The 24,567-nt window shown below is 36.0% G+C and overlaps 1 protein-coding gene across 7 annotated transcripts in view; it reads left to right on the top strand.

Annotated features, from left to right (window-relative positions):
- Positions 1-24,567, top strand: part of GRIK2 (glutamate ionotropic receptor kainate type subunit 2) — a 407,838-nt gene that overhangs the window by 370,053 nt on the left and 13,218 nt on the right. For 6 of the 7 annotated variants that reach the window (XM_061460222.1, XM_061460224.1, XM_061460220.1 and 3 more), the window contains 2 exons: positions 1,512-1,737; positions 21,732-21,982. In XM_061460222.1, coding sequence (XP_061316206.1) covers positions 1,512-1,737; positions 21,732-21,982 — 477 coding nt within the window. Of the gene's footprint in view, positions 1-1,511; positions 1,738-21,731; positions 21,983-22,172; positions 22,701-24,567 lie in introns of those variants that run through there. The other variant, XM_061460223.1, reaches the window with a different exon arrangement.

Genomic DNA, 24,567 nt, shown 5'->3' with positions numbered 1-24,567 from the left:
CATTGCTTAAAATCTCTTATGCTACAGTGCAGTATTAAATGTTAGCAAGAATTACGTGATTTACAAAACAAATCCTGTGCGGAGAAAGCATATCTGTTTGGTCTTCTCTATTCTATGCATTCACACTACATGCTGAAGAAGAATGATTTCCCCTTTCATTGTTACTAAAATCTTGTACCATCAGCTGCAGACTATGTTCAGTACAGTAACAATGTGTTCATGTGGAGTCCTAAAGGTCTTCAATTCTGTTAGCATTGACACTAGAGTTAGTTCAAATGCTTGATTTGCTAACTTCCCAGAGAGAGTGAAATAACTTAGATTGTATCACAATGGGGGGACAAAGTCATCTTTTTTTCTAAAAAAAATGTTCATTTTATTCCACATACACTGCTAATTTTCCTCTGCGCAGAATTTATGGCTGTCAATCAGCTGAACTTCAGAAAGATTTGTAGTGTCAATCTTTGTTTAGCATCTCCACCAGAGCTGATGGCAGAGTTATGTTTAAGGCTGGCATTAAAAAATTAAAGACTCCTTAAAAAGTTAGATTACACTAGTTCTTATGCTTTATTTCTACATTTCATTTACTAGGCATGATTTAACATTACCAAACATTTTCTGATATATCTTGAGTTTGAATCATTATGAAACAAAGGGGCAAATGTAATATAGAATGTTTAGGACTTCTAATACTTTCAGTTTATCCAGTGGTTATGATCTCTTAAGCACTGTGTTTTGGAAAGATAAGGGAAGGTAATATCTTTTTTTAAAGAAGCTGAGGTGAAAAAATGAAGCGACTCCTTTGCAGATGCTCAGAATCACTTTGTGCTTAACTGTTGTCTTTTTTGTCCCAAACCACTGCCTCTCTCTTCCTATCAGAACAGTTCTTTGCATTCTGGGAATATTAAAGCACAAAACACACGTTTATTTTTAGGACTTTTAGTAGCCAGTTTCTGAATGGCAAGCTAGAATTAGTGTGACCAGACTGTGATACTCTCTCTGCTGCCCTCTCCCTCACAGCAGTTTTCTTTATAAACTGCCATCTGTAAATGCTTTAATTACTTCAGGTTGCCACAGTGTGTAGGTTTTCAGAATTGCTCAGGAGTACCTGAGTGATTGAAGTAAGAGTGAAGATTTCAAATGTGCCAGAATCCACAGAGTCTCCTATAACACTTACCAACATTGTTGATGGCTACAATTAAATACTTAACAGTTTTATACTGACTTCAAATAATCGTAGGTCTCCATCCTACATAAAATCCTATCAACAGTAAAAAACAGATAAACAGCAGATATTGCACATTTTCTTGACCATCTCTCCAGATGCTTTGATTTACACAAACAAAATGAGAGGTACAGATTATATTAAATGCACAAGTACTCTTAAAAGAAAACCTTAGTGAAATCTGACATAGTAAAATACAATAAGAGAGCAATGACCAAACTGAGTATTTGCTTTCACTCTCATAAGCATATTATTCTTACTCATGTTGCATCTAATATTTGTCTTTCAGAAATCCAAAATCTCCACTTACGACAAGATGTGGGCCTTCATGAGTAGCAGGAGGCAGTCAGTACTTGTCAAAAGTAATGAAGAAGGCATCCAGCGTGTGCTTACCTCTGATTATGCATTCTTAATGGAGTCGACAACAATTGAGTTTGTCACACAGCGAAACTGTAACCTAACACAGATTGGAGGCCTGATAGACTCAAAAGGTTATGGCGTTGGAACTCCCATGGGTAGGTGATATGCCAACCGTTTGTGCTCTGTTCATTAATCTTAGTTGCTGCAGTAGCCTTGAAAGCTTCAATACATTGTTGCTTTCTCTACATTGCTAATGTTTTTTTCTTGTCCTCTTTTTTGCACCTGGGGAAAGTATTATGTATTTTATCAATATTTATGGTTCTTATAAAAATAATTACTTCATAAAAATTGGCATTTTCGTAAATGTTTCTCTTGAGTGGTGTCTTCCATATGTTCAACAACAGCACAAAGTACTTTTCACCATATTTTATTAAAAAGTTTTTAAAATGTTGCTCTCCCTCTTTAGAGTATGAGGTGCTAGTAGTACAATTCCTGTAAATGGGGATAATGTTTCTCTAGTGAGAGGGATGATCACTGAGATTCTTAACAGAGAAGGAAAGATTCCATTATATATCATGTACAAATCCACAGAAATATTGAATTAACCTTGTGGAATATAGTTTTGCAGAGCAATTCCAATCCTGTAAATATTTTCCAGGTCAGGTGTTGTACAAAACTTTAATTGAAAGATGAGAAGCCAACTACAGACATTAGTTTGGCTGGTAGAATCCACAAGATGGAACTCAGCAAGCACTGAAGTGCTGAGTTCCCATTGACTACAGTGATTATTTTTTTTTAAGGACATGAGCTAAGAATCTGGCTTTAAATTTCAGAGTAGATGGGAATAGAAAATGGTGTGACACAAACACTCTGTCAGTAATGCACAATGATCTTACTTAATATTGCAAGACCATTCTGCTGAATTCTTTGCAAGACAAATATTTATTTTAACACTATTTTTAAGAAGAATTTATCATTTTGTTATTGATGTGAATATATTTTATGTTATTCTCAAATTGGTCTTACATTTGGTACTGATTTTGTCTGTTTTAATAATCGACACTAAATCATTGTATGGGGAAATTGTGTCCAGTACTTTAAATCAAACACATGGTATGGAAGATTAAGAAATCAACTTTGATGGAATCTCTTGGATAAAGAGGTATCTAGTATTATCAAATATAGCTTTCCCTGTATGTTGTAAATATTTACTGCAACTTTACCAATATCTTTATAACTTTCATTTTTTCAGTAATTCTCCATGAAATAGACATCTGCAAAAATTCATTCTGTCTTTCAACACTTAGTTGTTAGGAATCTAATTTCAATCTGTATATGAATATTTCTATCCTGTTCTATTGTGGCTTCTTATATTGCCGAACATGCTCTATAGGCCTATAAGTGCTAGAAAGGACTGGACTTCAATCCTCCTGCTCCTTTTGTCATCTCTTATTTTCTGACATATAAAGCTTTTGTTATTTTGAGGATGAAACCCACCTTCTGTTTAGGTTTATTATGGGGGAAATTAAATAGAAGTGGCAGTGTAAAATCCTTGAATAAGTTGCATGCAAAATTCTGAAGGATCTGAAGCATGTCCTGGAAATCTAAGAGACAAAGTGATAGGAATCAGAGAGACCAGGCTATTTTACAAATTATTTTGGTATTCTGTGAATCAGAGAAGCATCATAAATACCAGAGAAAACAAATATAAAACAATGATAAAGCCAGAAAAAGACTTCAAAGACAGAAGTATTGGTTGTAAAGTGACAAGGAAACAAGTATGTAAACTATCTTTTGGTCTTTGTCCCCTACCTTATTTAGTTAGAACAGGCATTACACATGCACTATTTCTTCATTAACTTATAATATTTTCAGAGTTATTATTCAGCTTTTATTAATCTGAAAGTTTTCAAGTCATGAAAAGATTTCTGAGTCAAGAGAAATAATAATGTACAAGGGGATCTGTGAGCTGACAATTGTCTTGAACCAAGGTGAAACAAATAAATAGAAGACATACCTGCAGGAATCAGAGATCACAAAAGGAGGTAAAACATGAGTTGAAACAGTGTTAAACTTAGCAAGAGAAGTTGGAATAAGATCTGAAAAAAAGATGAACACTTTGTAAAAGAAAATGTAAGAGAACCTAAAGTAAGGTGTAATGTAAGGTTTTCACAGAAGAAATGAAGGTATAATAAAACAGCATCAGGAGCTTTCCCAGAACAGCTAAGAATAAGAGATTAATCCTGGCTTTGATCAGTATCTATAAAATGCTATCCAGAGAAATAACATCTATAAAAGTTTTGCATCCTGTCTATTAACTGCACAGTCTTAGAGGAAAGAGAGGGGTAACCTCCACTAAAATAATGCATAGTTCAGACATGCATTTGAAAGAAAACCTTGTGAAGAAGCATAGTGCCTGTCAGAATAGTTTCTGTTAAATATATTGCTTTATTGAAGCTACAAAATCTTACAGAGAAGTGGATAATAGAAAATAAACTCATGCATTATCGCTAATCTTATTTCTGCAAGAAAAAATAATTTTGGAATCTTTAAAAGAATTTATGACACAAAACTACAGAAGTAGATTTCATCATTATTTAATGATTATGGAAGAATTTTTTAGACAAGCAATTGAGTAATACTTCTTTAGAGCTAATAATCCTTAGAGTAACTTGTCAAGTGCTTGGAAGTGTAATGGTTTCCCAGACAAAGCACATGTTACTGCTTGTGCCTATTTGGGAAGCAGCACATCTCTCTGAAGAGCAATACAGAACTATTTGTATTGAAGGCACAGTATCTGAAAGATATAGATGTCATCTCCCCAAATTTACCGAAATATCCAATTTGTCTCCTGGAATAGTGGCTTAAAGTTTCAGAAATATTTGCACGTAAAATTATAGAATACAGTTGTTATAGGCGTTATGTTCAATAAGATAGGATGGATACGGTTACATTTGGAGAATAGCAGCAAAGGAAGTAGGTGCAGTGTATTTTGTTCCTTTTGAAGGCTAATAGAATAATGGTTAGTTAGAACATAATTTGAGTCTAAGTAGCTGCAAGCAGAAGATCTAAAATATTTCCTAACAGAAAAACATGCTATCAGAGTAGGTTAATGATAGGATAATCACTTAGAAAATGCAACCACCCAAATATAGCACCAGCTTAGAGTACTGCAGTAAAAGCTCTTTGTTCACAATGTGAAAGCTTTCTATATTAAGAGACAGATGCACAAGATGAGAAGAAAGAAACAGCAGGTCAGGCAGTGTATAGGTATCAACTTGTTCCAAACACACTGAAGAAACAGAATCTGTTTATATGATTACTTTAATCCTACTAAAATCATTAATTACTTAAACAAAGTTTAGATTGCTAAAATGTAGACTAGAGTAAGGAAAATGGAAACATACTTTTTGGCATGAAGTATTATCAGGGTTTAAAATAACAAAATAACCTTTAAAATAACAAAATACACTGATGTATTTTGTAATACCTAGTTGGAATAGGTGCAAGGCAGCATTCTGTGTGATATCTTTGCTGTTAAATTTATTTAATGTGCCACAGATAACATCCACAGAACTGAAAAGTGTGCTAGAGATGGTGAATTTGAAGCGGAGGAGAGAGAGCAAACTCTGGGGTTTTAAGGATAGATACTCTAGAGTGTTACTTATCACCTTCAGTAGTTTTAAATGCCCCATTTCTTCATTATGCATGATAAAAATGTTTAAAATTGAGTTTGTTCTTGAATAAATCCCAGTTGGGTTAAATTTACCATTGCAAGGAATTCCTAAATGTTTATTCCACAGGTTTATGGTCTTATCAAACATAAATTGTAACCTTTTTTTCCCACGAAAACCTGGTCTATCCAGCAATATACATTTTAGGCCCTAAAGAAACACAGTATTAATTTCCTATGGTCAATATACTGTAAAACACAGTAATATTATGTGACAAATGCTATTTCCCAGAATGAGTATTTATTAACATCCTTGTTAAAGTGAAGTGACCCACACGAAAGGTTAGACGTTTAGCTTCTACACACTCTATATTAAGGTCTGAATCATTTGCAAAGCTACTTTTTACTCTCCAATTAGAAGAAATATTCTAAATCATCTCTTGGAAAAAAAGCAAATCTTCATCTCTCTGGGGTGTCTTCAGGTTCTTATTTCTTTTCCAAATTCCTGTTTTCTCCTCAGCATGTTAAGACATCTGGCTCCTTTCCTTCTGGCTGGGCAGATTTTCTGTTGGATTTTGCCAATTGGTTCTATGTTGAACCTGGAGGCATAAATGGCTGACAAGTGTGTATGTCAAACCCTTTCCATATGAGCAGATCTACTGAACATGCACCTTTCAGGTGGTCTATACTTACGTGGCAACTCAGGACTATCCTGTGTATGCCAAACTAACTCTGCATGTGTGGAGATTCATGCAAAGTAATGCCTCTGACATTTTGAATATGAAAAATGATAGGTGTAAGTAAACCTAAAAATTTGCATATGTTTCTTCTAACTCTTAAGAAATACAAAATAGTGGTGTTTGAGAAATTTGGTGCATATACGAAATTAGAGATAGCCATTTCTCTGCTGTTTCTCTGTGATTGTTGAGCTGTGGAAAGTTACAGAATTAGATTACAAGGAGGTTTAACTGTATAGCACTGATGTTCCTGATAATATCTAATAATGGTGAGGTAAAAATCAGCATGAAAAAAGGTGAAATACATATTTTTTTTTTATCCTTTCTTCCTGTGCAGTTACTAAAGAAAAGGGCTGTTAATATTAATGATAACTCAGTTGCAGAACATAGGGAGATGAATATTACATGAGTCTCTTCACTTTTAGTAGTTTATTGAATTTTCTCTAGCTGTGACCAAACTATGACTTTTCATACTAGAGCATCTCACTGTATCCCTGATCTTTCCATACTGATGGACTATCAAGATGCCCTGACAAATGCTGAAAAAAGTTTGAGGTTCACATTTTTATTAGTTAACTGTTAACTTAAAAACTGTTAAAAAAAGAGAAATGCACTCCCCCAACTACATAGAGACTCTTCAGTGTACACAGGGATAAAATACAGCTCTCAGAATATGAATGAAATTAAACAGTATATTTTGGGGTCAGCATATCAAGCTGATAAAGCTACCAACATTTCATTGCCAAGTCTTACAGAACTACCCATATGCAAATCTGTAATAACTTGCAATAGTATCCAGGTATAAAAAACTATTCAGGTAAGCACATTGTCCTGGGTTCAGCAGTAGCAGTCATGTTTCTTCTTCTTGGTGGCTGGTGCAGTGCTGTGTTTTGACTTTCGGCCTGGGAACAGAACTGATAGAGATGTTTTGGTTTGGCCAAGGACTTTGTGAGGCTCATGCTCTGCCAGGGAGGAGGGGAAGCCAGGAGGAAGCAGAGACAGGACACCTGACCCAAACTGACCAAAGAGGTATTCCATACCACAGCACGTCATGCCCAGGATGTAACTGGGAGTTAGCCGGAAGGGCTGGGAGACTGCAGGGTTGGAGGAGGTATCGGTCGGAGCTTGGTCAGGCTTGGGGGGCGAGTTATCGGTCAGCTGGTGCTGAGGTGTTGTATTCTCTTCCCTTGTTATTTCCTTTATCATTATTATCATTGGTGGTAGCAGTAGTGATTTGTGTTATACCTTAGTTACTAAACTGTTCTTATCTCAACCCGTGGGAGTTGCATTCTTTTCGATTCTCCTCTCCATCCCTCTGGGAGTAGGGGGAGGGAAAGAAGGGGGGGGGGGGTGAGTGAACGAGTTACCTGACTGGGTTTAAACCACGACACACATAAATACATCTGTACAGTGTATATTTATATATTCGCCATAGAAAGCTGGCAGCTACTGTGATGCAAACAAGTTATACCTCCTGTGCATAAAGAAAACTATATGAATAAAATAGACAGCCTTGTAGCAGAGGTGTATTGGCAGCAGGCCCCAGATAGAAGTGTACTCAGTTAAGTTTAAAGGATAAAACAAAACTTCTAGGCTCTGTTGATTCAGAGGTGTCATTTTTAGTGAAGTTCTCTCTTGTGTAAATTCTAATGAAGTATCAAGTAAAATGGTTTTGTTTACTTTTTTATGTCTTAGAGAAAAAATGCATTGTTCACAGTACATTGCTCTTTAAGATCCTCCAAATTTTATACACTCACCTAAGACTCCCAAAAAATCTGGCCATCTAATGTAATGTGCAGATGACTCACACATAAAAATTCATTTATATACTTTTATGCAATGTAGTTCATCTTCACATATTTTTTTCATTTAGGCATTAAAATCTTTTCTATTTAGCTAATCACAGCTAAGAGTGAGATTGGTTTTCCTTTTTTTTTTTTCATTTCAGTCAACTGTGTAGTATGTAATTAAAATGTTATTTGGAGTACACATATTTTGAGGACAGTAATATTCATATAATTTCATCAGACATAGAATGTAGAAAGAGTATTTCACACACCACACAAAGATTTCACTGCAGGAAGAAAGGCATTAAGGCATTCAGGGAATAATTTATGATCTTCTATTTCATATCTTCTCTAAGAATATGACTTCATGAATTATTTACATATATCTAAGACTTTAATAAATGTGATATAATACTGTTCTTCCTACACAAGTGATAGGCTGCTGAATTCAAACAGAATTTAAACCAATAGTTTAATCAGCAAAAGTATAACATTTAATTGCCATGTTGTATCCAATAACTTTGTATAAATTCAGGTAATTTTTATTACCTATTTGGTGTCTACGGAATTGCCTAGAAATAGTTACATTAAACTTTTTTTTAATACTGAATTTTTTAAACTGATCTGACCATATTCTTTATACAGATATTTTACAAAAGATTTCTTTACCTGCCACTTTTATTTAAATGCATGTTTCCAAATACAGAAAATTTTCAATGGAGGCACAGTGGGAAATACAAATTACTTAAGAATAAAAGCTTTTAATTGATGTAGTAATAATACAAACAAAAAATTACTCTTATTTCCTAAATATGTATTATAAAGTGAAAAAAAATGATCTCAAAATAGTCAATTTATCATACCAGGCAGAGATTTGCAGCCTAGTTCTGTAATCATCTAAAATTTAATTTATTTTTGAGCTTTCCTGTGAAATCAAAAGTAGATAAAATTGGAGTAAACACCTTGTAAGTGTAAAAATAATATTTCATCATCCTACAGATGTGTAGGATATTGCCTCAAAAGGTTTCTCTAGCATTGACAAAGCCTTGAATTCTACAGCTGCATGTCTGAATTAACTTTTTTTCTTAAGCAATTTCTACATTTAGAACATGAACTTCACTCAAATTAATATTTTAAACAAATGCCTGAATGTTTTCTAGTAAAGCAATTTGTTAATACATAATTAGAACATAGCGGTGCTTAATTTTTTCCTGATCTAGGTGCTACCTATAACTGTGGTAAAATGAAGTCCAACTTAATAGAGATTGAAGTATGAATATTAAGTCTTCCATTTCTGTTCCAGCAATTACTTATAAATGAATCTCAAAATTGAAGGTATAGTTGACCTTAGTTGACGTTATAGCCACCCCCAAAGTAGAGGCAGTCTATTCTTTAAGCTCTGATTGAATGAGAATGTATATTATGCTTATCCCACAGTTGTAGATTCTTTGCAAGGGAGTAGGATTATGATACAAATGAGTATAATATGATAATGAGTTTGGTCCCCAGTTTAAGAAACATGTTAAGGCACTTGAATGTGTCCAGAGGAGGGTAACAAAGCTAGCAAAAGGGATGGAAGGCATGTTCTAAGAGGAGTGCCTGAAAACTCCTCTCCTCCTCCTCTCTCCTCTCCTCTCCTCTCCTCTCCTCTCCTCTCCTCTCCTCTCCTCTCCTCTCCTCCCCTCCCCTCCGCTCCCCTCCCCTCCCCTCCCTTCACTTCTCTCTTCTAGTACTTGGGATGTCATTGTTTATACATTCTATTAATTTTCTTCTTCAAAAAGCAGGCAGTTCTAAAATTAAAATGAATAACAGGTAAATTAGTCCCCAGAACTGTTAACAATACACTTGGTTAACTGAAACTAAATTCTACATATCTGAAAATACTGAACAATTCAGAAATTTAAAATTCGCACTGATTAAAATGTATTCATGCATTTCCTCTGTAAAATACTAAACTGAACAATCAAGAGTTTCTTTCAATTTAATAATTACCGAGATTTCTGCAGCTATGTCCTGTTTATATTGCATGGGACACTGAGGATATCTGAGCAGTACTTAATCTGTCGTAAAGTATTGCCTCTGGAGAAGAAAGTCCATCTTATAGTCCAACACTCTGTCTACTTAGAAAATGTGCATATGTTTTTATATATATATTATCATACATTCTGACTTAATTTGAAATAATAAGTGTAATGAACACTGTACAATTTTTACATTCTGAACATCGGTACTAAGTATAAACATTGTCATCTGCCTATAGTTTTCAAAATCTAAAGCACCACAAAAATTAATAATTAAACCAAACATTTCTAAGCAATCATTTGGTTTTATTTTTAAATAAAGCCTAGTTCTCTTGAAGCTACTTATTACACCGTGACCATACAAATTACAAAATATGGGCATTTTTAACAGTCTTTGGAGATGAGACATGAAGAGATCTGTCTCTATAGGAATAAATAGGAAACCATGTACCAACACAGGAGGCCTTTTTCTTCTGCTTGCCTGCACTTAATCTGTAATCCTTCATAGAATTTGAACTGTAATATTAATCACTTATACATGCATAAAAGTGCTGAGCTTCAGTTCTTCTGTAACTAAACAAATTAAAACATTTGTCTTTATTAGCTGAACATAATGCACAAAAAAAGAGGTACAAATTATTTCTTTTTATGCAGGTCAAACCATGTATCAAAACTAATTTGAGAATTTCAACTGCTTGAGCAGTTAATTTATTGTTGCTGAAATGTAAGAATGTGTAGCTAACATTTTGATGAAAGAGCTGTTTTTTATAGTTCCCTCAGAAGTACGAGCATATTGAAGCACTGAGAGGCATTCTAAAAGGCTGAGCTTTATATCAATAAAAAATTGCCAGGTAGCTGTTACAAGCGGACTCTTCTTTAGAGAAGCAGTTTCTAGTAGGATCTTACTGAACATATGTGACTGAAGCAAAGACATTATTAAAACTTCAGTGTTGATGTTAGGTATTGCATTGTCAAAGACTCATCTACATCTATAAAATGTCTTTGTCCTGAAAATGCTGCCTCTAATTAGAAACAAACTAGTGTATTGCATACCAGCACATAGGGTTTACAAGGGTTTAGGCATTCTTGATCTGAAAAACCATTAACATCAGCTATTTGTTTTTTGTGTCTTGCTTTTCCTGGCTAAATATTCCTTTTTCAATGCCTATTTGAAGTAGGATCTCATTTCCCAGCAACCTGGGCTTGCTGACTAAGCATCAACCTTCACCCAATGTTCTGGAGTTTAATTTCAATGCTTTAAGGTTCTTCTGAGAGACATGTAACAATTTGAAGCAAACTGACCACAGCCTTTCTGAAGGTTACAGGAGAGACTGACAGAGCTGAGAGTTTTCAGCCTGAGGAAAACACAGCAGGCAGCTCAGGGGGTATTTGAGCATTGTGTATAAGTACCTGATGAGGGAAAATAATGAAGACAGAGAAGTTTTTCACTGGCACCAAGTGACTAGACAAGAGGCATAGGGCACAAACTGAAATAATTACCATATGAATGTGAGAGGAAAGAAACACACACAAAAACACTACAGTAATGTTGATCAAACACTACAACAGGTTGCCCAGAGATTGTGTGGAGTCTCCATCCTTGAAGATATTCTGAATCTAACTAAACAACATGCCCTGACAACATGCTGTAGCTTGGGCAGGTGGAGTGGTCTAGACTGTCTTCAGAGGATACTTCCGAAGTTCTGCCTTTCACTGTACTAAACTGCAACAGTTCTGTGATGAAACTACTTCAGATTTTGTAACTACAGAATCATGACCCTTCTCTCTGAACTGTGATTTGAATTAGCATCCAGAAGGGATAAATAGAAGCTACTGGTCATCTTTTGGTTTGAGCCTTCCTAGTTTCATTTTCTGCGCCTAAGTGATTCCCTTGTAATAGGAAAGAAACTCAACATTCTGAAAGCTCTTCATAAGTCTGAATTCTTGGTATTTCATCCATTCCCACTGCTGAGGACAGAAGTGTCTAAGCTGGCTAGTATAAATGAAAAGACACCATGGCTTTGAATCTGTCATGATGCTTTATAGAAAAATAGCACAGTAAGTGAAACACTGAAATCCAGTGGTTTTAAGCACTCTTTGAATAGTTGAGCTTCATATTCTCACTATATATATGATGCACATATTTAGTTGATGCCTTCTTTTCACAAAGATCAACCAAGAACCAAATGTTTTCCCCCTGTAATCACTTTAACCTTGTAAATCAAACTGGGGAACAGAAACCTGCACAAAAAAACTGTCAGCTGCTCTTATTCAGATTAGAAATATATGGAACATCACTTATTAGTACAGTATCAGATGAAACCTATTATCACTTATAAATGAGATGTGAGACTTTGTAGGAATTATGACAACCCTAAAGGCTTAATTAATTATTTTTTTAGTAATTTAAGTGAAAATTGCCCCTATTTAAGATGGCATTATAGTTATATGTACCCAAGGTCACTTCATACCTCACTCACAAGGAAAGCGCTAATGGCAAAAAACAAACAAAAAAAATTAATTAATTGTTTTCAGAATTTCCCTTATAGCTTAGCAGGGGGGTGGGATATTCTGCAAAAGGATGAACTGGATTTTCATGTCTGGACACTTTTGTTATGACTTTACACTTTTGGTGTCTTTCAACATACTCTTGTCTGCCTGCCCAAAATCTTTATGTATAGCAGAACTTCATGTAGCAGTTTGTCAGACTTCCTTAATTCAGCTATTTATTGCTGGACAATACTAGACAACTATGTTCCACAAAGGAGGCTGTACTTGCAAGCCATTTGTATGTGAGCGTTGCAGGCTTACAAGAAATTTTTTTTGTTTGTTTTTTTAAAAGGCACTGTATAAGGATGAAATACTTTTAGCTGTGGTAAAAATGCTATCACTGATTTTCTCAGTACAGCTTTCAACAGCAGTATCTTCCTGTTCTGCAGCTGCACATGACAACACAGGTAGAAACATTATAGTGTCTTATGATCTTTTAAAACTGTCGGTATGTTGCAGTGAACAAAGAGTCTGGGAAAAATGTTACTAACTTTAATTTGTTTGAATTCAGTATTTAATCTGTCTTAACAGCCATGATTTAGAGCTGTTTACAATGATAGTCTAAGGAGCAGCTAATAAAACTAAACTATGTTAAAAAAAAAGAAATTAAAAAAGGGAATAGAATATTCATGTCTAATGCAACAATGTAATAATGAATTGAGTATTTAATGTAGTAAAAAAGAAAAGCCTTCTTCATTCTGTTCAAGTTATTGTGGTACTACAAAAACAAATAGAGAAATCCAGTATATTAACTATTAAATCTGTTGTCATTATATCTTATTAATTATAGACACTCATTATACATACATTTTTGTAATTTACTCAGCATAGAGGATAGATACGTCCTAAGCTAGTTACAAATTAACATATTCAAGGTTGTACCCTTCCCAGATCTAAAATCAGAAGTACTTATGAACACATGAATGGCTATTGTAGTCCTAAATCTGCCTTGTATTCATTTAATTTTGATATCAGTTATGCTGCATACTTATATCTGGAAAATTATGAGAAATTTAATATGAAATAAATCTCAACTACATGATCCCTCTTGGTTACATTTCAGATTTATAAACCTACACGAACATTTAGATGATGGTTGTATAATGAAGTGACCAGAAATTAGCATGAGCTGGGAATTGTTATGACTGGGAAGAACTGAAAACAATTAGAGAATATACCACTTATGAGAGGGTTTTGATTACATTTGAACAAATACTGATTAAAAATATGTTGCTCAAAGGTGACTATATATGTAAAGGAATAGTGAACAGCTTTGTTTTAGATTTCTTTTGAATGTTTGCAGTTTTAATTAGATATGGGGTAGCTTAGACTGCTGCCAACATCTATTGAGGATTTTCCATTGTAGAAATGGTAGCTTAATGAATATTTAATATTTACAATGTCTAACATTACAATACGGTAATCTTAATATAGAATGAAGTGTCAGGGTTAACAATTGGAATCAGGAAACATTTTTTTTTCCCATCAGAAATGTTAACCCATCCTGATGAATATTTCATCCAATACATCCTTTAGAAAACAACAGTAAAATTCAGAGCTATGTCTTTAATCAGAAAAACAAGAATAGAAAATGTAATGTATATGGAATACACCTAAATTAAAGTTGCAAGTATTTCTTATATTAGACCTGCTACTTTATAATTTATTTCTGATACTGTCCCCAACATGAGAAGTATTTAAAGAACTTTGAAAGAGGTTTTTTCATACCTAAAAGTCGAAATGTCCATGAACTACAGAAGTAGAAGGACAGATGGTAGAAGAGTAAGAAGTATAGTTTTTATTAATATTTAAATCTATCTCATATTTTAATGCATTAATCACAAATTAATAAGAAATGTATATAAACATTACTCACCTCTTGGGTGCTTAACTTTTCTATATTTAAAAGATTAATGTCCACTCAAAGTTTATTTATACAGCAGTTGTTTTCACTTGGGGAAGTGTGTTTGAACTCTGTGTGTCTGGGGCACTTTGCTATTAATTCATATGTACCTTAGAGGTGAAAATGCTGTAATGTCTTATAATTTCATAAATATGAAACAACAAATCAGCTGTGAGGCACGGAGCTAAAAGACAGGAAAAATGTTCACTTGACATCACAAAGCTACATTTAGAATCAAATTCCCTCTCTTGGTGTAATGGAAAGATCTCAGGTTTGTTCTGTACTCTTAAAAATACCTGACCAATTGCTACTTTTTACTAAAGTGGCTAATTTTGCTGAAGAGAACATCTTTTGATCAGTGGCTTTTTAAAAATTTTTTTAGTGTTATTAGTATGATTTATTGATGGGCCTTGTTTATTTACTTGGAGTTAAATTGAGATCCAGGTTTTGGGTTAATAGAGGATCTGCTCCTGTGTCAAGTTTCCTGTTTCTTTTGATTAGCTGCTCTTCTCTTTATTGTGGGTATTGCTTGCTTTGTATGATTGCCAAAGAATTTTAATCCATCAGATCTCCAGCTATAGCAGTGGTGTTACTCCATGACCTGGAAAGAATCATAACTGTGACTGACAGTCTCTATTGTTGAGCACTGACTACACTACAGATTCCTGGAAGGAGTTTCAGGTGGTTCCTCACGGTCTAGACATCTATTCCACAGTTATCTGTAAATGAAATCCCTTCCGTCTTATTTCTGTTATGCCTATGACTGCAGTATGCATGACACTTAAGAGAAACTGAAGCCCACATACTGTATCTCCAGTTATCCCCTAACAAGGAATGTCTATTCCAAAGGCCTGAGCTAAATTTTGTCTTGTAGAGAAAAATGGAAACCTTCATCATAGTAACTGATGGTCAAAGGTAACAGAACAATATAACAAACAAAGCTTTCAAATATGATTTAACTAAGCATGCAATCAATTTGGTGGAAGAACATTTAATCTGTGAATCTTGATGGGGCCATGAGAGTTGAGGCCCATGTTGAATTTGGTACTTCTTCCTTTCAACTGCTAAAGCTAGAAATTGAATTGGTTGCTTTGTTGAATGCAAAATATTTGCATACAGCTTCAAGACCTAGATATTAAAGGAATATATTTCCTGTTAGATGTGGCTTTCTCCTTCCAATAAGTACTTCAGTACTAGAAGAAGTTGTTGATGACCTTAAATTTGTACCAAGGTTCTGAGTATGGTGGTATATTTAAAATGACCTTTCTTTTTCACTTAAGCTAAGCATACAGAGTATGAAATAATGTTGCAAGATAAGTAGAATAGCCTTTGGAGTTTTAGTAACAAGATAAAAATGTCACAGGAGCAAAAGTCTATGTAAGTAGCATAGGAGTTTTCAGTAAGCATTTTTCTGTCTAGGAAACCAAAAGTAACATGCAAATACATCTCATTGGCACCAAATTTCAAAATATCAGACAATTCATAGTGATTTCTTTTGGTAAAATGCACCTGGAATGATGAGACAAGAAAGTTCATTTTTTTTTCTTGATGGAGTTAACAGAATGCTTTTATTCCTTTTTATTTACTTAGGGTTAAATTCAGTTCTACAGGTCCCAATATGCTCAAACTCTTTTTGTATTTGGTGGAATGAGTAAAACAGCCTAAGAGTAACCAGACAGGAGATTTTACTAAATTGTAATCTAGTAGGAAGCAATTTCAAAACCAGCCAGATCAGCAGGATTTCAACATAGTAATCTGTATGCAGTGAAGTCTCAATATAAAAAGCTTATGTGTTCATAATTTATGATTAAACATATCATTATGTACATAAATCTTTATATACTGAGACTTCAGGGCAGAAGTTTACCTATGCATAAATTCTGCAGTATTTCTGAGACTTTGTTATATTAGTTTTATGCAGATGTTTCAAACAATAGAATTTTTTCCAAATTTAATTTTTATTTTAAATTTTCATAAGCAGGTAACTGCAAATAGAAAATATTGCACCCCTGATTGAGTTTGTGGATCATAGAAAGGCACTAAGGTCTCTGTAATCTATAGCAGAAGGTCTTAAGATTCTTCTGGCAGAAATTCTCATTCCTGCAAACAGCAGCTAGAGCAGGATCAGCAAATACTGTATAGTGTGTTCTGTAGGCCCTCCAGTCCCAGTTTTTCATGGGAATCACTCATTATTTGACAGAGAAATGAAAACGGTAGAAACCAGAAAAAGATAAGAAAAAAAAAGTCAGATATTTCTCCACTGGACTTTTCCCTTTCTCTGCACTCATTGGAAGATTATATACTCATCTGTCTCTCCCCTCCCACTCTTAACCCATGCACAGACTGGTAAGATATTTTTCCAGTTGCTTGACTTCTGTTGAAACTTTTTGTTGGCTTTTTGTTTGCGGGTCATAGTAACAGGGGGACTCTACTTTGAAAGGCACAGAGGCACCCATTTGTCAGCCTGACCCAGTCTCAAGTGAGGTGTGTTGCCTGCCAGGGGCACAGATCAGGGGTGTTGCAGAGGGGCTGCCTGCTCTAGTAAGTCCTACTGACTGTTACTCATTTCTAGTGGTCCATGTGAGTGTTAATGATATGCACAGCATATCAGAATAGTTAGAAGGATTACAGAGACCTGGGACAGGTGGTTAGGGGATCTGGAGCTTGGATTGTCTTTTCATCAATTCTCCAGAACAAAAGGGGAAGACTTTAAAAAGGCTAGGCGGATCTGGCAGGCTCATAAATGGTTAGAACAGTGGTGCCATAGTCAGGGGTTTGGGTATTTAGAACATGGGTCTTGATTTGGGAGTCCAGGTCTACTGGGGGGCTGGTGGAGCTGGTCTAGGGAAGAACTGTTTTGGTAGGAGGCTTGCCAGGCTGGTCAAGAAAGCTTAAACCTAGAAGTGCTGGGGGGGGGGAGTATCATTCCATCCCAGCACACCCAGTCAGTTGCCAACACCTATGATAAATGCTCGGAGAAATGTAGAGAAATTTCAGCAGCTCCAGCCAATGAGTTGGCTTCATTTTGAGCTCAGCTTAGATGTCTCTATACAAATGCCCATAGTATGGTGAACAAACAAGACGAACTAGAGATGTGTGCACCTTTATGGGGATATGATATAATAGGCATCACAGAAACACGGTGGGATAGTTCCTATGGCTGGAGAGTTGGAATGAAAGGTTACAGGCTTTTTAAGAAAGACAGGCCTGGCAGATAGTGTGGGGGAGTTGCTATTTATGTTAGGGATAGGCCAGATAGTATGGAACTCTGGGGATAGGTGATCAGCTAACAGGGAGTTTGTGGGTCAGGGTTAAAGGGAGAACAGCTATGGGGGACATTACTGTGGGGATCTGTTACAAACTGCCTGATCAAGAGGACTCTGTGGATGAAGCACTCCACAGACAGATAGGAACAGCTTTATGCTCACAGGCCCTTGCTTTCATGGGGGACTTCAACCATCCTGATATTGTTGGGGGGACAGTATGTCCAGGCACAAGCAATCCTGGAGGTTCCTTTATTGTGTAGAAGACAACTTCCTTCTGCAAGTAATAGAGGAGCCGACAAGGAGAGGTGCCATGCTTAACCTTGTGCTCACCAACAGGGAGGGGCTGGTTGGAAATGTGATGCTCCAGGACAGCCTTGGTTGTAGCGATCATGAGATGGTCGAATTCAAGATCCTCAGGAAAGTGAGAAGAGCGTGCAGCAAGTTCACTGCCCTGGACTTCAAGAGAGCAGACTTTGACCTCTTCAGGAACCTGCTTAATAAGGTTCCATGGGATATAGGCCTAGAGGGCAGGAGGGCCCACGACTGTTGGTTGATATTCAAGGATCACCTGCTACAAGCTCAGGAGTGTTGCATCCTAACTAGAAGGAAGTGCAGCAGGAGGGCCATCTTTGGATGGATAAGGAGCTGCTGAGGAAACTTAGAGGAAAAAAATAAAAAAAAAGGTAGAAGCAAAGACAGGCAGCATGGGAAGGATACAGGGATGTGGTCTGGGAAGCTAGGGACCAGGTTAGGTAAGCTAACGTCCAGTTAGAATTAAAGTTGTCTAGGGATGTGGAAGGTAATAGGAAGGGAAACTATAGATACATTGCAAATATAAGACAGACTAGGGACAATGTGGGCCCCCTCAGGAAGAGAGGGAGAACTGACTTCCCTGGATTTGGAGAAGGCTGAGGCTCTTAATGACTTCTTTGCCTCGGTCTTCACTGGAAAAGGCTCTGACCACACCACCCAAGGCTTGGAAGGCAGACAAGGGGACTGTGAGAAAGAAGATCCCAGGCCCACTGTGGGAGAAGATCTGGTTCGAGACCATCTTAAGAACCTGAACATGCACAAGTCCATGGGACCTGATGAAATCCATCCACGGGTCCTGAGGGTGCTGGCAAATGAAGTTGCTAAGCCACTATCCATCATATTTGGAATATCATGGCAGTCAGGTGAGGCTCCCGATGACTGGAAAAAGGGAAATATAACCCCCACTTTCAAGAAGGGAAAATGGATGACCCAGGGAATTACAGACCACTCAGTCTCACCTCTGTGCCTGGCAAAATCTTGGAGCAGATTCTCCTGGATGGCATCAGCAAGGTGGTTGGTGACAGCCAGCATGGCTTCACTAAGGGAAAATCCTGCCTGACCAATTTGGTGGCCTTCTATGATAGGGATACGGAACTGATGGACAGGGGTAGAGCAGTTGACGTTATCTACCTGAGCTTGTGCAAACATTTGACACTGTTCCACATGACATCCTTGTCTCTAAATTGGAGAGATATCAATTTGAAAGATGGACCACTCGGTGCATAAAGAACTGTCTAGATGGCTGCATGCAACGAGCTGTGGTCAATGGCTCAATGTCCAGCTGGAGACCAGTAACGAGTGGTGTCCCTCAGGGATCAGTGTTGGGACCAGTCTTGTTCAACATCTTTGTTGGTGACATGGATATTGGGATTGAGTGTGCCCTCAGCGTGTTTGCTGCTAACACCAAGCTGTGTGGTTCAGTTGATACGCTGGAGGGAAGGAATGCTGTCCAGAGGGACCTTAACAAGCTTGTGAGGTGGGCTGATGCCAACCTTATGAAGTGGACATGAAAATGAACATGAGCCAGCAGTGTGCGCTTGCAGCCCAGAAAGCCAACCGTATCCTGGGCTGCATCAAAAGGAGCGTGACCAGCAGGTCGAAGGAGGTGATCCTGCCCCTTTGCTCTGCTCTTGTGAGACCTCACTTGGAGTATTGTGCACAGTTCTGGTGTCCTCAACATAAAAAGGACATGGAACTGTTAGAACAAGTCCAGAGAAGGACCTATTGAACTAAATCACTATCAACTGCTTGCTTCTAATGCAGTCCTCATAAGTTTAACTAATTATAGATAGGATTTGTCCATACTTTATGGTTTTGGTCTATGAATTCCTCAGTTCATTCGTTTTTTTAAGTGCTTCAAATGGACTACAACTGTATGCGTACAAATCTGGTCCCTAGAATATATACATAATACATGAAGAATAGTTGGTACTGACTATATTTAGTCCAACAAAAAGTGTGGAAATGAAATGCAAATACATTTAATTAGAAAGCAGCCTGTGAGATCAGAAGATGGCTTAAACTAGTTCTAAGATTATTTCTTAGAATCTAATGTTATTTCAGTTGTTGTTAAATATTTACAGGCAGTGTAACATTGAAAATATCCCAAGATATTATAGGATGCACTTACACTTCCCCAGGCTCTTGTGGACTACTTATTTTCCTTCTTCCATCTCCCTGAAGAAATGTGTCAGGTATAGAATTCTGCAGTTTCAGCATAATCAGGATCATCTGAAATGGTGTGACTTAAGCCCCTGTATGCACAAGAGAGTAGTCCTGTGTAAACACAGTTTAGTTCCTAATACACAGCATCACTGTTTTTGAAGCATAGATGATAAAAGCACAATTTCTTGCAGCTTCAGTGCTTTGAGGCCAGCTTTTCCCACCTCTTATTCTGGAATAAAGGAAAAGTCCAGAGTGATTTGTAATTAATGGTTCTTTCTATGTTTTACTTCCATGCTGGTACAGCAACCCTCTGCTGTTGGCTTTATTCTCATGATAAGCTAAGAAATGTAAGAAGAAATCAAAGAAACTAAGAATAAATTGAAAGAAATTCCAAAAGAAAATTTATGTTTTCCAAGACTGTGAACAGTATAAAATATCCTATGTATGTATTCCTTCAGCTTCTTCACAGCTGTTCACAGTACACGAAGTAGTCAAATAGGCAGCATTTCTCTAAAGGATGCTGAGGAGTTTTTTAAAAGTTATCAAGTTAATGAAAATATATGTTAATACTCAGCCAAATGAAACACTAAAAATTATAGCTAGTAAGTAGCATTATTATGACAGAAAAAGAGGAGGAGTTCTTTGTAGAATTGCATTCATAGGACATGAAAGAGAGGATGCCATGCCTTTTCATCTGCCTTTTTTTTTTTTTTTCCCTTTTAATACTTAACCACTTTAACGAGGAATCTTTTGTTACTGTTTTCAAGGGAGCAGAAGAAAAATAATGGCTTTGTTCTTTCCTTTAACGTTACACAAATTTTAACACAGAAATCACTTCTAACTGATTTGATTTAGTCCCTAACATTCAGAAAAGAAAAACTTTCTCCACTGGCATTTTTCATTAATTGATGTAGATTTTAAAATACACATTGAAAACTCCTTATGCATTATATAAAGACAAAGCAGATGACATGCAAAGATGTGATACTTCCCTTTGAACTGTCCCTTGAAATATTGAAATGTTCAAAACCTACAAATTAATTATTATTTTAGAATAATGAATTATGACAAAGAAATACATTAAAATATAAAAATTTACATCCCTGTTAGCCAAACACACTTAACCTTATCTTTCTGAATGCATTGTTACCTGGTACTGTTAATAATTAAGTGCACACTTGGAAGGCATCTTAAGTGCCTGACAATCTGTCAAATAGAGACCTTTTGTGGTCCTGAGGCATAAATTGTTGTTTCTTCTTTCAATAAATAGTATAAAATGTTTGTTATATATCAGACCTTGGGTTAGTTTTAGGGTAACAAGCTATGAAGCAACACCCTATGGATTTATGTATATTAGACTAAATATAATGTGGCATAATTAAAAGCCTAATGGAAATTGAAAAATGAATAACATTTGCCTGGATATAATAGTTGGACATGAAGATGTTTGAGACCAAGAGACTAAGTGTAGTAGCACTTGTTGCATTGTGTTGCCTGGCTTACAGGCATCACCAGCTGGATAAAAGTCTGTGCGCATTATTTATACGTGTGTGCACAGGTAGGTTTGTGTTTATGTGTGACTAGTGTGGGGAGATATATATGGCCTTTCAATAAATGTTATAGTAGAGGATATACTTCTTCCTGTGAATTATATCACATTTTATTTTTATCAGCAATAACTAACTTTCCTTAAAATAAACTCCATCTAATATATGCTCCCTGTGGTCTCTTCAGGTTCTCCATACAGAGACAAGATCACTATAGCAATTCTTCAGCTGCAAGAGGAGGGCAAGCTCCACATGATGAAAGAGAAATGGTGGAGAGGCAATGGCTGCCCAGAAGAGGAAAGTAAAGAGGCCAGTGCTTTGGGAGTTCAAAACATTGGAGGAATCTTCATTGTGTTGGCAGCAGGATTGGTGCTGTCTGTCTTTGTGGCAGTAGGGGAGTTTTTGTATAAATCCAAAAAAAATGCCCAGTTGGAAAAGGTAAATATTGTCTTTTCCTATTTTATTTTATATCAATGTTTTATTTAAATAATACTGGTAGTGAAATGTAAGTGATGCATACTGATTGTTTACCATATAGTACAGTACTTTTATAACAAAGGATCACAGCAAAGTACCCAAAGTCTTACATTTACAGCTTTTAATTTGTCTTCAATGTGTTTAATTGTAGCCAGATTTCAGGACAAGTGACTATTTCTCCTCTTATTCAAGCCTGAAAAAAGACAGCTTTTTACTCCTGGAAGTTCACTGCAGTTAATTTTATGGATGAAGAAGAAATCCGAAACTGTAATGGGAAACAATCTTCTACAGATAATTCTGATTTTCAAAAGACAAACTGTAGCTCAAAATCAAAATCTAAAAATGTCTCTGTAGAAATGTTCTTTACAGAAGTTTATACTTGCAAAGTGTCCTGGTAGCATCTGTAAAAGATTACATCAGCATGGATTCTTTTTGTGGGTTTACTACTGATATGATGTCATGTAATTTCAAATTGAATCAGTTTTAAAAATTCTAGTGTTAATTTGTTCTGTACTTGCAATTTATAAAACCACAATACTTTAATTGTATCAACACTAGTAATATCTTGTGAGATTCTTAGTTGGAAATATTATTTTTTCATGATGAATAGATCTTTATATTTGTATGTATCCATATTTGAAACTAAATTCAAACTTTATATTTCATTGCCATGACAGATTCTGACTTTTTAAAATTGTGAGAACCTGTTAAATTTTACTAGGTCTTTTTCTTTTTTTCTTTTCCTTTTGAGGAGCTTGTGACCAATTTCTATATTTCTATTTGTAAATTTAATGTAATAAAATCAGTAGTAAATCCTATAGCTATATTTATATTGTTATTTTTCCAGATGCTACTGGAGAGTTTTTGTAGCTTGAATCATTACTTAGAAAATTTTAAATTTGTTTCAACTTCTTTTGAGACAATATTTTGGTATGCAAGCATCCTTTTATAAATATATTAAAAGATTTTTTTTCTAATATGCACAAAGGCAGTGTGAGGTTACGAGGTCCTAAGCATAGTTTGAACATGGGTGCATTTTATTAAATTGTTAAAGGAACATTTAGATCCTCTTCTTTATGATACTTTAGGCTAATTCCTTTCTGTTAACATACTCTTGGAATGCTATGTTTCTGAAATGAAATTGTGAGTTAAAAGATATCAGTTACTTAAGTAACCCATGTAATTCTCAATAATTTTTATCCATTCCTAATGTGGATATCTTATGTGGATTTCTTACGGACATCAGTATAGTCTGGTTTAGCTTTTCTGGATTTTTAACAAGCACTCAGAAAAACAGCACTATTTTGATAATCTTGTAACATGAATTCAGCAGTTTGCAGAGTGTGAATGCATATCTTAGGTGACAATAACAGTCTGCTGGCCATTGTGTGAGGAAACAAACAGAAACTTCCTAATTAGGGACTTGTTTCTCTAAGCCCTGTGGTTGTTTTTTGGAAGTATCTGACCTTTTCACAGTACTTATGCCAGAAAAGTCTCATCATCAAGTACTGAGATACTTAAAAAAGTTAGGAGCGAATCTGAAGCAGTCAGGTCTCTCTCCTCTCCTTCCTCCTTGCCACCAATCTCTTTCCTTCCCTCTTCTTCTTTCCCCACTGCAGCCACACACTCTGATTGCAGGGGACAAGTAAAATTTCAGTAGCACTTTACTTATGAAATCAAATCAACAGGAAAATTATGCTAACATCCCTACACTTGGCCTACCCTATCATCCCTTCACCCTGTCTTGTCCTGCACCCACAAACCTCCAATGAACATCTTCTATCATCCCCAAATATAGTAGATCCCCTTTGCCTAGGAGAAGGAGTAGCAGCAGCCAAAGCGAAGATAAGCAGTACCGTCTGTCTCCAATATCTACATCACCTCTGCTGGGATGAGTAAACCATGCAAGCAATGCTGTCTTGGCTATTTTTGGTCATATTTATGGTTTCATCCCTCTAGAATCAGAATGCCATTCTGGTATTTGTATAATGCTTGTCAACATTTGGAAACAGGGAAGATCAAAGGTCACATTAACAACCAAGCTGTTGAATATATGTAGTATCCTGGGATATAAGTGGACATATTTGTATGTGTGTCCGCTTTTTGATATATACAAAATTAATGTTGCACTTCCAGTGGGGAGGCAATGCAGATTTAGAGTGTATAATCCAGAAATGTATTTCTAGCGTTTTCAGTGTCACACTGCTCCCAGAGTGCGCACGTAAACAGAGACATTGGCTGGTGTGAACCTAGTTGGAGGATTGAAATGTTGACAGGAATTGAGCTCAGAAAATCAGCTGATAAAATTGTGTTCTTTGCTAAATAACTATTGCATCTTATAACCAAAGTGGTTCAGAACATCTATTCTCCTATATGCTCAAAAATTCAAAGGAAACCTGTGATACTAGCGGAAGTCTTTCTGGGAAACATGAATTCATGCCACCACAACACTTTCCAGACACAGAGAAATGTCTTTTTTATTGACACTTTTCAAAAACAAAGTTAAGTTTGGATATCACATTTAGACTATCAATCACTGACACTTA

The sequence above is a fragment of the Pezoporus flaviventris genome, unplaced genomic scaffold (genome assembly GCF_033815535.1).
Source record: "Pezoporus flaviventris isolate CSIRO_AGI_PZ_B2104156 unplaced genomic scaffold, CSIRO_AGI_Pfla_v1 ptg000031l, whole genome shotgun sequence".
Classification (NCBI taxonomy): domain Eukaryota; kingdom Metazoa; phylum Chordata; class Aves; order Psittaciformes; family Psittacidae; genus Pezoporus; species Pezoporus flaviventris.
Note: the sequence above shows the minus strand (reverse complement) of the source record. Positions and strands in the feature narration are given on the sequence as shown.